The sequence below is a fragment of the Humulus lupulus genome, chromosome 5, assembly GCF_963169125.1.
Source record: "Humulus lupulus chromosome 5, drHumLupu1.1, whole genome shotgun sequence".
NCBI lineage: Eukaryota > Viridiplantae > Streptophyta > Magnoliopsida > Rosales > Cannabaceae > Humulus > Humulus lupulus.
Window position 1 is genome coordinate 66024179 of NC_084797.1, and position 11833 is coordinate 66036011.

The window sequence follows — 11833 nt, forward strand, 5'->3', positions numbered from 1 at the left end:
CCATCAGGAGGGGTCTCTCGAGCACTACATTGTAAGCCAATGAGCAATCTACCACTAGAAACTCTGTCATTACAGTCTCGTGCCTGGGGTATCCCCCACCGTGACCGGTAGTCTGATAGTTCCTGCTGGTGCTAGGCGTTCTCCTATGAACCATTTGGGAACACGGTGTCAGGTCCTTGACTGTGAGCTTCATCTTCTCGAGGGATGATACGTAGATGATATCAACTGAGCTTCCCGTATCCACCAAGCATCTCTTCACTCGGGCATTGGCGATTTGAATGGTAAGGACCAGAAGGTCATCTATTTTGCATAAAAAAAATCATCGTTTTGGCAAAAAAAAAAAAAAAAAAAAACCAAGCTCTCAAGATTGCATCGATTTTTTCCATCGAATTTGTATAATTTTGGCCAAAATATCAAATTTTGTAGATGCATCGCAATTGCATCGAAGAAGCATCAAAATAACATCGTTTTTGTACAAAAAAAAATGAAAACGATGATATTTCGATGCAATTGCGATGAATCCACAAAAATTAATTTTTTGGCCAAAACTGTGCAAATTCAATGGAAAATCAATGCAATCTTGAAAACTTAGTTTTTCTGTTTTTGCCAAAAGAATGTTTTTTCGATGCAAAGTTGATATTGTTTCGATGTTTTTTATGCTCTTGTGATGCAATCTTGAAAACTTGATTTTTGGTCAAAATGATGCAAAATCGATGGTACATTGATGCTATGTCTATGCTCTACGCTGAAATTTGACGAAAATTTTGGTGAGCAATAACTTTTTGCTTGAATATCCATTGTAGTTGATATTTTTTTAATCTTAGTATTTGTTTTTTAGATCTACATGTTTAGCATATTTAAAGTGTTAAATTTTTTATGTAGAACATAAAAATTAATGAATCATGGGTACTTATTAATATGAGACAAAGGATAAAGTTTAGTGAAAGGGGGATTATAATCAAAATTATACAAAATAATATTTGGATGTCTATTAAATTTTTCGTATAAATGAAATAAGGATTATTGTTAAGCATATAACATAAAATTTAACAGTTTTACTAAATCACGAGCTGTAAGGAGCGTCGGTTTTGGTTGAATGATTCCGCAGAGTCGGAGCGTAAAGATGAGAGATTTGAGTCGGTAATTGCATAAATACGGTGGTTGTTGGAACCTTCGTGACAGAACGAATGATCTTTCTCTTCTATGGACTTGAGATGAAGTAGGGCCACCATAACCATAATTCACAAACCAACTTCTCCTATGGAAAATCCCAGATCTTAATACGAGTTACTGAGTTAACTCGATGTTAGATTGAAGACAGTGACACTTTTTGATATTGCACCGTAGATTTGTATCTGAGAAGGTTCCCTACACCGAATGATCCTACTTTTGGCTGAAGGATCGCATCGATTTCTATCATTTGGTAAAATACTCCAAACCCATTTCATAATATTAGGTTTTACTTTTATGTTAAATCTTCCATTTTTCACCATTACATTTTCAGATTGTTTTGACAAACATTTAGCGCAAATTGAAATGTGCAACACTTTTTTTTTTTTTTTTTCCTGAAAAAAATGGGACTAGGAAGTAAGAATCCTAGGAAGGAAAGATGAGATTTCTGAGAGTCCTTTTTTTTTTTCAATTATTAATATTAAATATGGAAGAGGAAAATGAATGACATTACTCTATTTCTGTACTAGATGAAGGATAGAATATGGAATGAAAATAGGGTTGAATGTAAAGTACTTTGTATAGAAAAAGCCATGCTAACTACGTGGTCTGAGAATAATGATCGAATGTCCTCACTTGATGCGTTTAGTTTTAGCTTCTGGAGCTTTGGTTTTTTGAGATTTCACACATGTTTGCTTAAAAATAACAATCAATCTCATTGCAAAATGCAAAATACTTTTGCCAGTCCCACTTTTTAATCCATCCATTGACCCAAATGGATATCAATGGTTATCTCATATCCCTCTGCTAAAGTTCAGGTTCTTGATTTTATTAGAAAATTCTGGTGTATTTATTTATATAAGGGGCTTTCCGACTATTATGCAATCTAAATAGTGAGATTGACACCATTTGGGCAGTTAAAAGCTGTGGGAAGTTTTTTTGTGGCTGGGCTTGTGGACTGGCTAAATTGATATTTTGCAAACTAGTGTTGTTGTGGCTCTTATATTAGTAATGTTGCTAAAAAAAATTGATACTTTTCTTATTATATTATTGTTTAAAAGAAATTCTGAAAGATCAGATGTTTTTTCGGATAGAACCTGATAAGGTGTTGAATCTCCCTATTGTTTCTTTATTAAAAATCTATGATTATGTTCATTCTATGTTGGTAAAGATTAGGTGGCTAACTTATAATTTTATTTCTTTTTCCCACTTATATTTTTGTTCTTTAGAGGACAGCTTGTTCTTTTCTTTTTCAAATTTTATTTTCTTCTGTTTAACAATAAACTTTTCATATTTTGTTGAAAGAAAACTGTTGATACTAAGTCTTTGTGTGATGTACTGGGTTTGACAGTATTATTTTGTTCAAGTTTGTATTAGATTTGAATAGGCTGAGTCAATTGTATGTTTAAAAGTCTAGAAAACTAATTTTTAAAGTGAAATGTTATATTTTTTATTGTAAGAAAGGAACATAATCTGATAATAGCAAATCTAATGTGTATTTGAGTAAAATATCCAATTTGGTGTAAAAATTAGTATCCATTACTTTTTATGCCAGATTTTGCCTTGGCAATAGTATTTGCATTGCCAAACGTGGGGTTATCTAATCCCACTCTCATTCTTCATCTGGCCCTCAAAACATGGCCTAAATATACTGCAATGTAGTTTAAAAATGTTAAACCCTTTTCATTATCCAATTTAATATTGTTTTGTGTTTTCATCCTTAAGATTGATCGAGCAGTACTTTCTCTAGTATTCAGCACAAGCCAATCATTGTGTAGTGACCTGGTTATCATAACCTGTATGTATTCTTTGTTTATGTCATGACATTTTTCTTCTCTATATTGGTTTTGTATTCATCATCTCAAACTCTTTTTTTCCCTTTGTGTCTTACTGTGTCCACAGAGAATGTCACAGGAGTTTCAGTCCACAGCCCATAGTGGTGTGGGCAGTCATATATTGCTTGACCATTCCGTTCAGGCAGTATGTTCTTTATGCCAAAAGATCCTTTCACATGATAATGAGGCAGCTGGTGATCTTGAAACGATTGGCATTTGTGGTGACTGTAAATTTTTGTTTTCTGAAGATCTGGATACCCCATCACGTGAATCTCGTCGAAGGAGACTACCACGCCGAAGAAGAACCAGGTATAGCAGTAGTGAGTCCTCAGAAAATACTTTTTCCCAACAATTCTCACAGGTGATCAATCTGGTGAGGCAAAATGAGTCGACTATCTCTGCATATGAGGATTTGCCAGTAGAAGGTGATCCTACCGGTAGGTTATTGCAGCACCCGAGTTCCCGGACTACTCCAATGGGGTCTAGAAGATGTAGGCGGGTGCTCATTCCCTCTGATACGAAAAGCGAAGATTCCGATAATGTGGATTCTTTATTTGCTGATAGTGAATCTAATGTCAGTTTTGGCTGGCACAAGGCATTCCAAGGTGACAGTGATGCCATTTCTTGTAGCACTTATGGAGGAGACTCTGATGCTTCAGTAGATCTCCATGGTTTTCTGGACTCAGAGATGTTTACTCAACCAATTGAAGGTGGTGAGTTTGACAGTGATACTGACATTGATCCAATGCATGTTGGGCTTAACAATTGGAACTCTGATGATCTAGGAAGTGAAGGAGAAGCAGAAGATGAAGAAGGTGATGGTGAATGGGAAGAAGTCCATGCTGAGGAAGACATGATTCCACCTACAGATGCCAGATCTCATATAAGGAACTTTTCATATTCTAGTCGAAGTGGACAAATGGGTCGTTCTTCTGAATCCGATGATACTATGCATTGGGAAAATAGGGAAGGCAATCAAACATATACCCATAACATCTTTGCAAACTCAGAACAAGCTTGGATGGCTGACGTTGGAGAGTCTACAAATTATCTTGATGCGAGAGTCTTGGAAGAATTCCTTCAGCATCTGGTTGAGGATGACAACTCAAGACTTGGAGTGCCTCCTAGAGAGGTATCTTTTGTGAATAGTCTACCTCGTGTGATCATTAATGAGGAACATGAGAAGCAGCTTGATGGCTTAGCTTGTGCAATTTGCAAGGATATGCTAGCCATTGGTGTTGAGGTGAATCAACTTCCCTGCAAACACCTTTATCACCCTTCATGTATATTGCCATGGTTGCGTTCTCGAAACTCATGCCCCCTTTGTAGATATGAGCTGCCAATTGATGATAAAGATTATGAAGAGGGGAAGTGTAACACTACGAGTAGAGTGGAGATCAGCACTCACCATCTGAATGTGACAGAGGACAGTTTCTCTAGCTCCTCATCTGACAGGGCAGAGGAAGAGCTCGAATTTAATGAAGGTAGATTAGAGCAGAGAGGGCTGCAGGATGTGGAACCAGAAGCAAATAGCTCCAGAAAGCAGAGTGGTAGGAGAAGATGGTTTTTTCTTGCAGCAGCTCCAGTTGTCGGTCTTGTGGGCATTGTTCTTGTCTTGTGGTTAGGAAACCTTGGAACAGAAAGAAGAGGATTTTCCACCGCCCTCTGGCCCCTCCCCCAACAAAGCCAACAAAATCTTCAAATTAATGGCTCCTTATCCAACGGAAGGGAGAATAGGAGCAGGAGATGGTGGTCACTGTTCTAAAAAATTTCTTTTATGTTCTCTGATAAAATATGTTAGTTTATGCTGATGCTTTTTCTTCCCATCTTGTTGGTTTGAGACTTTTATGCTATCCTCACGGCTTAGATTGGTTAACACCTGCATGATTTTTAAACTCTGACGTATTAAATCCATGTTGTCTGCTTAAATATTTTTACTCCTTGCAGAAGCAATGCAATGTGGGTTGGAGAATGAGAATTTGAAGACAAAATTTAGTTTGAATTTCCATCAATTGGTTTTTTTTTTCAGTTGCAAATTTTACCAATCTCAAGCACGCATTTGAAGGATGAAAGTGCGGTATTCTTTGAAATATACATTGATTTTATTAAAAATAACCGAAGAAAATATCGATATAAATAGAATTTTATGAAAAAAATTAAAAATATTAATAATATGTCTAAAAATATAAAATTTATTTCTGTCAAAAAAAAATTATTGATAAAATTGTAAGAAAAAAATTAATATTTTATAAATAAACTAATTTTTTGTAGTAAAAATGGTATGCCCAATAGAAATTTATTGGTTGTACATTGAATATATATGGACAAATTACAAATTTCTCCTATTGAATTATTGTATTTATTCCTCAACTTGCATACAACAATAAATGAAGATTTGTTTTGTATGTAAAATCTCATAGGGGGAACTTAATGATGAATAATGAGCCAAAGAATTGAGGAATAAATATAGTAATAAATGAATAAGATAGATTGATAGTAGTTCAGCCCAAAAAAGATGACCTACGTCCACTTTAGTCAATATTATTTATGAACTTTGAACCCTCAAGAACAAGTTGAGTTTGATCTTGTTCTTGGGGCAGCTATAGTAATGGAGAGTAGGAGCTCTCTCTGAAAATTAACAGATACTAACTTGTTTTTCGAACCACAGACCCTTGTTACATTTCAGTTCGCTCTATTTATAGTTGTGGAGATGGGAAGGGCTGACGGTGGCACCTTGTTTCCCGATCAGGCTAAATTTCGGTATACTTGGGTGGAGACAAGTTTGTGTCTCACCAAAAATAGTAATCTGACGTGTCCTGTTCATTTAATGGTTGAAGGCGCACTCTCGTGTGGAAGAAGGCTTGGGGGCGAAGGCCACAGGCAAGGGCCTCGAGGACCAGCTATGGTTGATGACAACTTTAGCTAATCCTTGTGATGTGTGTTGGTCCAACTTGTGCGTCTAGCTAGGGTGATTCGCTAGGGCCCTTTTCTTCTTACGATTGGTGTTGGCGTGGCCATCTGAGGATCATTTGGCTTTACGCGATGGGAGAAGTAGGTCGGCTCTGACGAATCCTGCCTCTTCTTGAGTATTGGGGAAGTGGCGAATGCCACTTTTCACGACGGCTGGTGGCGACTGTTGTGCCTTGGTACTTTGTCTTGACACATTACCGCTTTGTTGTATGAATGTAATTAATTTAAAAATACATTTAATTATAAAAGAGCGTGTTTCTACAATTAATGTGATCTAGATAATTACCTATTACATTCATCTCACTTTACTAAAACACTTTTCAAATAAAGTTGGTTATCTTAAAGGCCTATAAAAATTATTGCCTTTATTATGATATGATTTACCAAGGTTTAACTAATTTAAGACTTAGTAGTTTACATGCAATTGATTTCTCCAAAACAATTCATATAAACACTTAGAACAATCCTAGATAATCATGTTTCTCAAATGTGCATGATTAATCAACACTATGTGGGGTTTCATGAATGACATGTAATTGACTAATGCATGATCATGTTATTAATCAAACATTATTCACATTTATTTAAGTAAATGCAATAAATAAATAAACAAACAATAAATGATGAACCAAGTCCTATTGGGTATTTCTAAATTTACAACCCTTTGAAAACAAATAGAAATAAAATTATAAAATGACATTTAGTTGTTTGCAAGACTCCAAGAATGCTTATCTTCTCATATTTGCGCATTTTTATAATTCTTAGGAATTTATTAGGCTCAAATAATTAATTAGAAACTAATTTTCTAATTAATTTATTTAATTAAAACTAACTCTTTTTGTCATCTTTTTAATTTAGTTGAATTTAAATAATTAAAAGAATCAAATTCAAATAATTATTTAACCTTAAGATATGATCTTAACAGATTAAAATATATTTTATTTTTCTAACAAAAATAAAATAAGATAATAAATTTTTTAAATTCAAACAATTTTTAAAAAAGATAATCAAAGAAAACCGAGGATGTCGTCAAGAAGCTGAGGATGTCAAAGAAAACCATCTCCGGAGCCGGAGCCGCAACTGGATCCCCTGCAAAAGATTAAGGTGATAGCGTCATCCAGAAGCATCAAAAACCAAAGCAACAACAAGCTCGGATAACAACAGTTACCATTCAAGAAGCCCCTCGCCTCTTCCTCACGAACTTGCTTCGATTCCTCAAGTTATTCAAGGCGAGGCCCCATTTGTGCAGCTTTCAGTTATGCCGCTCGAGAACAAAAGGATCCTGGAAGCACTTCGTGGGCCCCTCCATGAGATGGAAAATCACCTGGTGGGCAAGGCCAATCAGGTACATCAAGGACCTGAGAGCCATAGAGGAGCATCCCTCAGAGAATGTCCTAGAGTCGGCCTTGGGAATGACTCTGACTGTAGGTTATCCTTTTTATTTACACATTATTTTTTTTGCTTAGTTTCTCTCCTTTTAGCGAGCTAACCCTGCTATTTTTTTTTTATTGCAGTCTTGTTTAGCCCAAATCCACGGCATCGCCCAGATCCGAGCTGAAAGGGACGAGGCCATGGCCGCCCTGGAGGAGGCTAAGAACGAATTGGAGGCATCCCGGGACAATGAGAGATTTTCCATGGAACAGGTCATGGAGGTGAGCCAATGTGGAGATCAGCTATCCGATGAAGTCGATGTACTTAAAAAGAGGTTGTTTTAGGTCAAGGAAAAATCCAAACAAAAATTTGAGAAGGCCAAGCAGAAGGCTGCTGAGGCAACGTGCTCTATGGAGGAAATGCTTTATCGATGTTGGGCGTACAACCAGGAAGGAGACTTCTCATTCCTGGAGGCAGAACTTTGGAGGCCCCAAGTTCCAGAATTGATTATCGAAAGAGCCCTCCGAGACCGTGGGGGCTTCTGGGGCTATTGATGGGGGTGATGAAGTGGTGACATCACATGAGCAAGTTTCCAATGCTCAGTGATGTCTAGGGCATCCTCTTTTTTTTTTTTTTTTTTTTTTTTTTATGTTTCATTTCGGGTTCTTTGAACCCTTTGTAATCAGATTTTAAAAGTTGAGACAATTGCTTTCGGGCTTAGCTCAAAGTTATTTTTCCTCGAGTTATTCACAAACTTATGTTGGTACATATTTTATTAATTTCTGATCTAATTTTTGTTCCCTTTATATATTATTTAGCCATGTTTATGAACTTTTTAAAAAATTCCTTGTACATTTGCATAGTCATAGGGGTTAAATTTAGTCGAGATAAATGCCTAATGGCTGGACTAGTTAATTCTGGTCGATGACTTGGTTATGTCCAGGAGTTTGGTCGCTTGATAGCGTTATATCTATTAAGATTCAGGCCTGGTTATATCCAGGATTCTTGTACCTAGTTGAATTCTACGTTTTGTTTTACTTTCAATTTTCTTAACTTAGTTTGTATTCAGAATTTCTTTGAAAATTCGAGCTTTAAAAAGCCGTAGAGTAATCAATTTTCCAAATTCTAAGTTGTGCAAATTTGATCTAAATTTGTTGAATACTTCAAAGACTCTTTGAGGGTCATATGCCCCCAAGCGATTAGTATTTATGAATATTCTAGATCGCTTTTACAAAATAAACTCGTGATAAATTACAAGAATAAGATATAAAAAATTGGTACCTCGTTTAAAATACGTAGCAACCATGTATTATTCAATTAAAATAAAACGACTTTCAAAGAGTCTAACAAAGTCGTCCTATTACTGATAGTATATTACTGATAATATTTCTTGAGATGTAAAGCATTCCAGGTCTGTGGGACCAATTATCCACTTAACCGAGCTAGTTTGAAGGTTCCTTCACACAATATTTCCACGATCTGGTAGGGTTCTTCCTAGTTTAGTCCCAATACACCATCTTTGGGATCTCTGTTAGCCAAAAACACCCTTTGGAACACTAAATCACACAAATCGAGTCTACGTCCTTTGACTTTTGAATTAAAGTAGCAAGTAACTCTTTGGTGGCAACGGGCGAGCTGCAATTGAGAATCCTCCTGCCACTCTTCGATCAAGTCCAAGGATGCATTAAACAGGTTGTGATTCTGATCCTGGTTGAAAGTTTTCTTCCTATGCGACGTCACTAAGGCCTCGACTGGGAGCATAGATTTACTTCCAAAAGTTAAAGAGAAGGGAGTGTGCCAAGTGGAGGTGCGATGTGAGGTCTGGTAGGCCCAGAGTACTTGCAGGAGTTGCTCAGTGTAACGTCCCAAATTTGCAAATAAGGCTTAGTGCCTTGATTAGCGTGCCGGTAAAGCATAATTGGATTTATATTTGAATTTGATTGAATATTTGTGTGATTATGTGAAATATATGAGTTGTATTATAATATGACTATTTATGCATGCTTATGTGTATTAAATGTGATTGTCGGCCCGTTTTAGTGAAAAGGGGCATTTTCGTAATTTTGACCCGTAGAGGGTATAATTGTAATTATATGTGTTGTGTGATTGAGACCACATTATTATGTGAATATATTAGCAATATTCGGCTTGATTTGACCCTTTTGAGTGATTTGGCGGAAAAGTCACAACAGGGACTCATACCCGGCTCGTGGTGAGCCAAGGGATATTTTGGTAATTTTGCGCAGTTTGGGAATTTTTGGAGCATTATTGGAAGAAATATTCATATTTGGAGGGTTAACAATTTAATTGGGAAATTAGGGGTGTAAATTGAGGTTTAGTGGGATTAGTGACAAAATGACCAATTTTCCCTTGGGGCTAAACTTGAGCTTTAGTAGGGCAAGGGGTAATATGGTCATTTGGCTTATTAAGGAATGTTATGAGTAAAAGAGGGCAACTGAATGCTCTATCCTACACATTCAAGGCAATTCTTATAGCTTGACTTGGTCATTTTGGGAGAACTGTAGGAAAAACTCATTGCAGGATCTTTATTTATTTTTATGCAATTTACATATTATCAAACAAACATGCAAATTCCTAGAACATGCTCCTATGAAATTGATACAAATACAAAGTAAAGTAAAAACTTACATTACACAGCGAAACTAGAACAACTCCATCCTTTAATCTCTCTAACCCTTGATTCCTTTTTGTAGCAGAGTATTATCAAGAGATTGAACAAGATCAGCAACACAGTCTTCCTCACCAAGCCTTTGATCAACCTAGAACTAGTGTGGGCTGGTTCTCAACACATGAGATAGAGATCTAGAAAAGAAGAAGAGATTGTGGCTAAGAAAGGATTAGAGTGTCTAGGTTTTCACTTACCCAAATCAACTGAGACTGACTTGCTTCTCAAAACCCTAGATATCATATTCCTTATATAGGCAACTTAATGGGATTTATTTAAATTTAAATTAATTAAAAATAATAAACAAAAATAAAAGCCTTGGGCTGCCAGAAATGGACTTGGGCCCAATCTCTTTATTTTGAACTTAAATCCCAACTGGGCCTAAATTCAAAACCTTTTATTTATTTATTTATTTTTAATTAATTAATTAAATCCTTATTCAAATTAACTAATTATAATTTGAAACTTGATTTAATATTATTTATTTATATTGATACCAATTTATCAATATTAATAAATTTACCCAAATATTCTCTTTTATTCTCTAAATCTCATATCTCTATAAATTTTCCAAAATTGACCTAGTCAACTTTAAAAATCCTAATTGATAATTAAATCAATTATTTGAGACATTCTAGATGATTTACTCAAAGGTGATGCGGGGACCATGGATCCATGAAATCAAGCTCCAACAAGTTACCGTGAATTTATTTACGAATAATTTCACTACCTTATTAATTCCCCGTGACTCCACTATAGACTCGGAATTGAACTCTTGAATTCATAGAACGTATTTTCAAAACCATAAATACGTTATCCATTGTTATAACCATTACAATCAGTCAATCCTCTATCGATGACTTACTAACGAGCTGGGTGCAAATTACCGTTTTACCCCTCATTAGTATTTTATCCTTAACTCCCACTAAGTTCCTTATAAATGATATTTCCGTGAACTTAATCGCAGAAATGAGATCTCAATCATTTAACCTTTTGAACAAAGCAATTAAGGAAATCATCTTTTCACTTCTCATACAGAAGTTATAGATTTCGTATCTATGAATAATACTCCCACTCAATTACACTAATAAATCTCCAAGATGTAAGTATGGGCTAGACCGTAGGGTAAGCTGGTAACGAACAAGTCAAAAGATTTAAATAATATAATTAGCAGAATATTATCACTCAGAATTAAGATCGGCTTAATATATGGTCAACGCTGTGACATTGATTAGATTTGATAACAACGATACTTATTTATCAATCAATAATCAATATCGGTCCTAGTCCGATGTAACTAAATACATCCGATCTTATCTACTTGGTCGATGCCTTGGACAGGACATCACACCCTGAATGTGTAAGTAGATCATATCATAGATTGCCTAATCAGTGAAAATCCAATGCACTGATCTAATCTTAGGACTCGTTCTTTTGAACATATAATTACAACTATAATCCACTGTGACCTAGTCACTATAATTGTAACTATCCATATGTTCGGGATTTTATAAATGTTTGTATTATTTCAATAATCATGTAATAAAACAAGCAAGCAACACGGTTGTCAAACTAAATGATTTCTACTACTTTTATTGATAATATGAAATCATGCTACATGTCCGACATGGTTTTATAAGGGCATAAAACCCAACAAGAACAACCTCTAAGGTACCAAACTCAAGAGTAAGATCAAGGGTTGATTTTTGGGAATTGAGAGGAGAGTTGGGGGCTGCTTGGAGGACTAGAAGTTGGCGAGGTCTTCAAACAGGCTAGGAATTTTGGAATTCAGTAAGTGATT

The 11833-nt window shown here is 35.6% G+C and overlaps 1 protein-coding gene across 2 annotated transcripts; it reads left to right on the plus strand.

Annotated features, from left to right (window-relative positions):
* Window positions 1–1060: 1060 nt before the first annotated feature.
* Window positions 1061–4938, plus strand: LOC133777414 (uncharacterized). Of its 2 annotated transcripts, XM_062216981.1 has the most exons (3): window positions 1061–1423; window positions 2896–2968; window positions 3073–4938. In XM_062216981.1, the coding sequence occupies exon 3, from the start codon at window positions 3076–3078 to the stop codon at window positions 4768–4770; it is 1695 nt and encodes a 564-aa protein (XP_062072965.1). In that variant the 5' UTR covers window positions 1061–1423; window positions 2896–2968; window positions 3073–3075; the 3' UTR covers window positions 4771–4938. The 2 variants fall into 2 exon arrangements, with proteins under 2 accessions (XP_062072965.1, XP_062072966.1); XM_062216982.1 differs by lacking the exon at window positions 2896–2968.
* Window positions 4939–11833: the final 6895 nt, after the last annotated feature.

Bases quoted from the DNA above. Each gene is read 5' to 3' on its own strand.
- LOC133777414 (XM_062216981.1), top strand. From the start codon at position 3,076: ATGTCACAGGAGTTTCAGTCCACAGCCCATAGTGGTGTGGGCAGTCAT.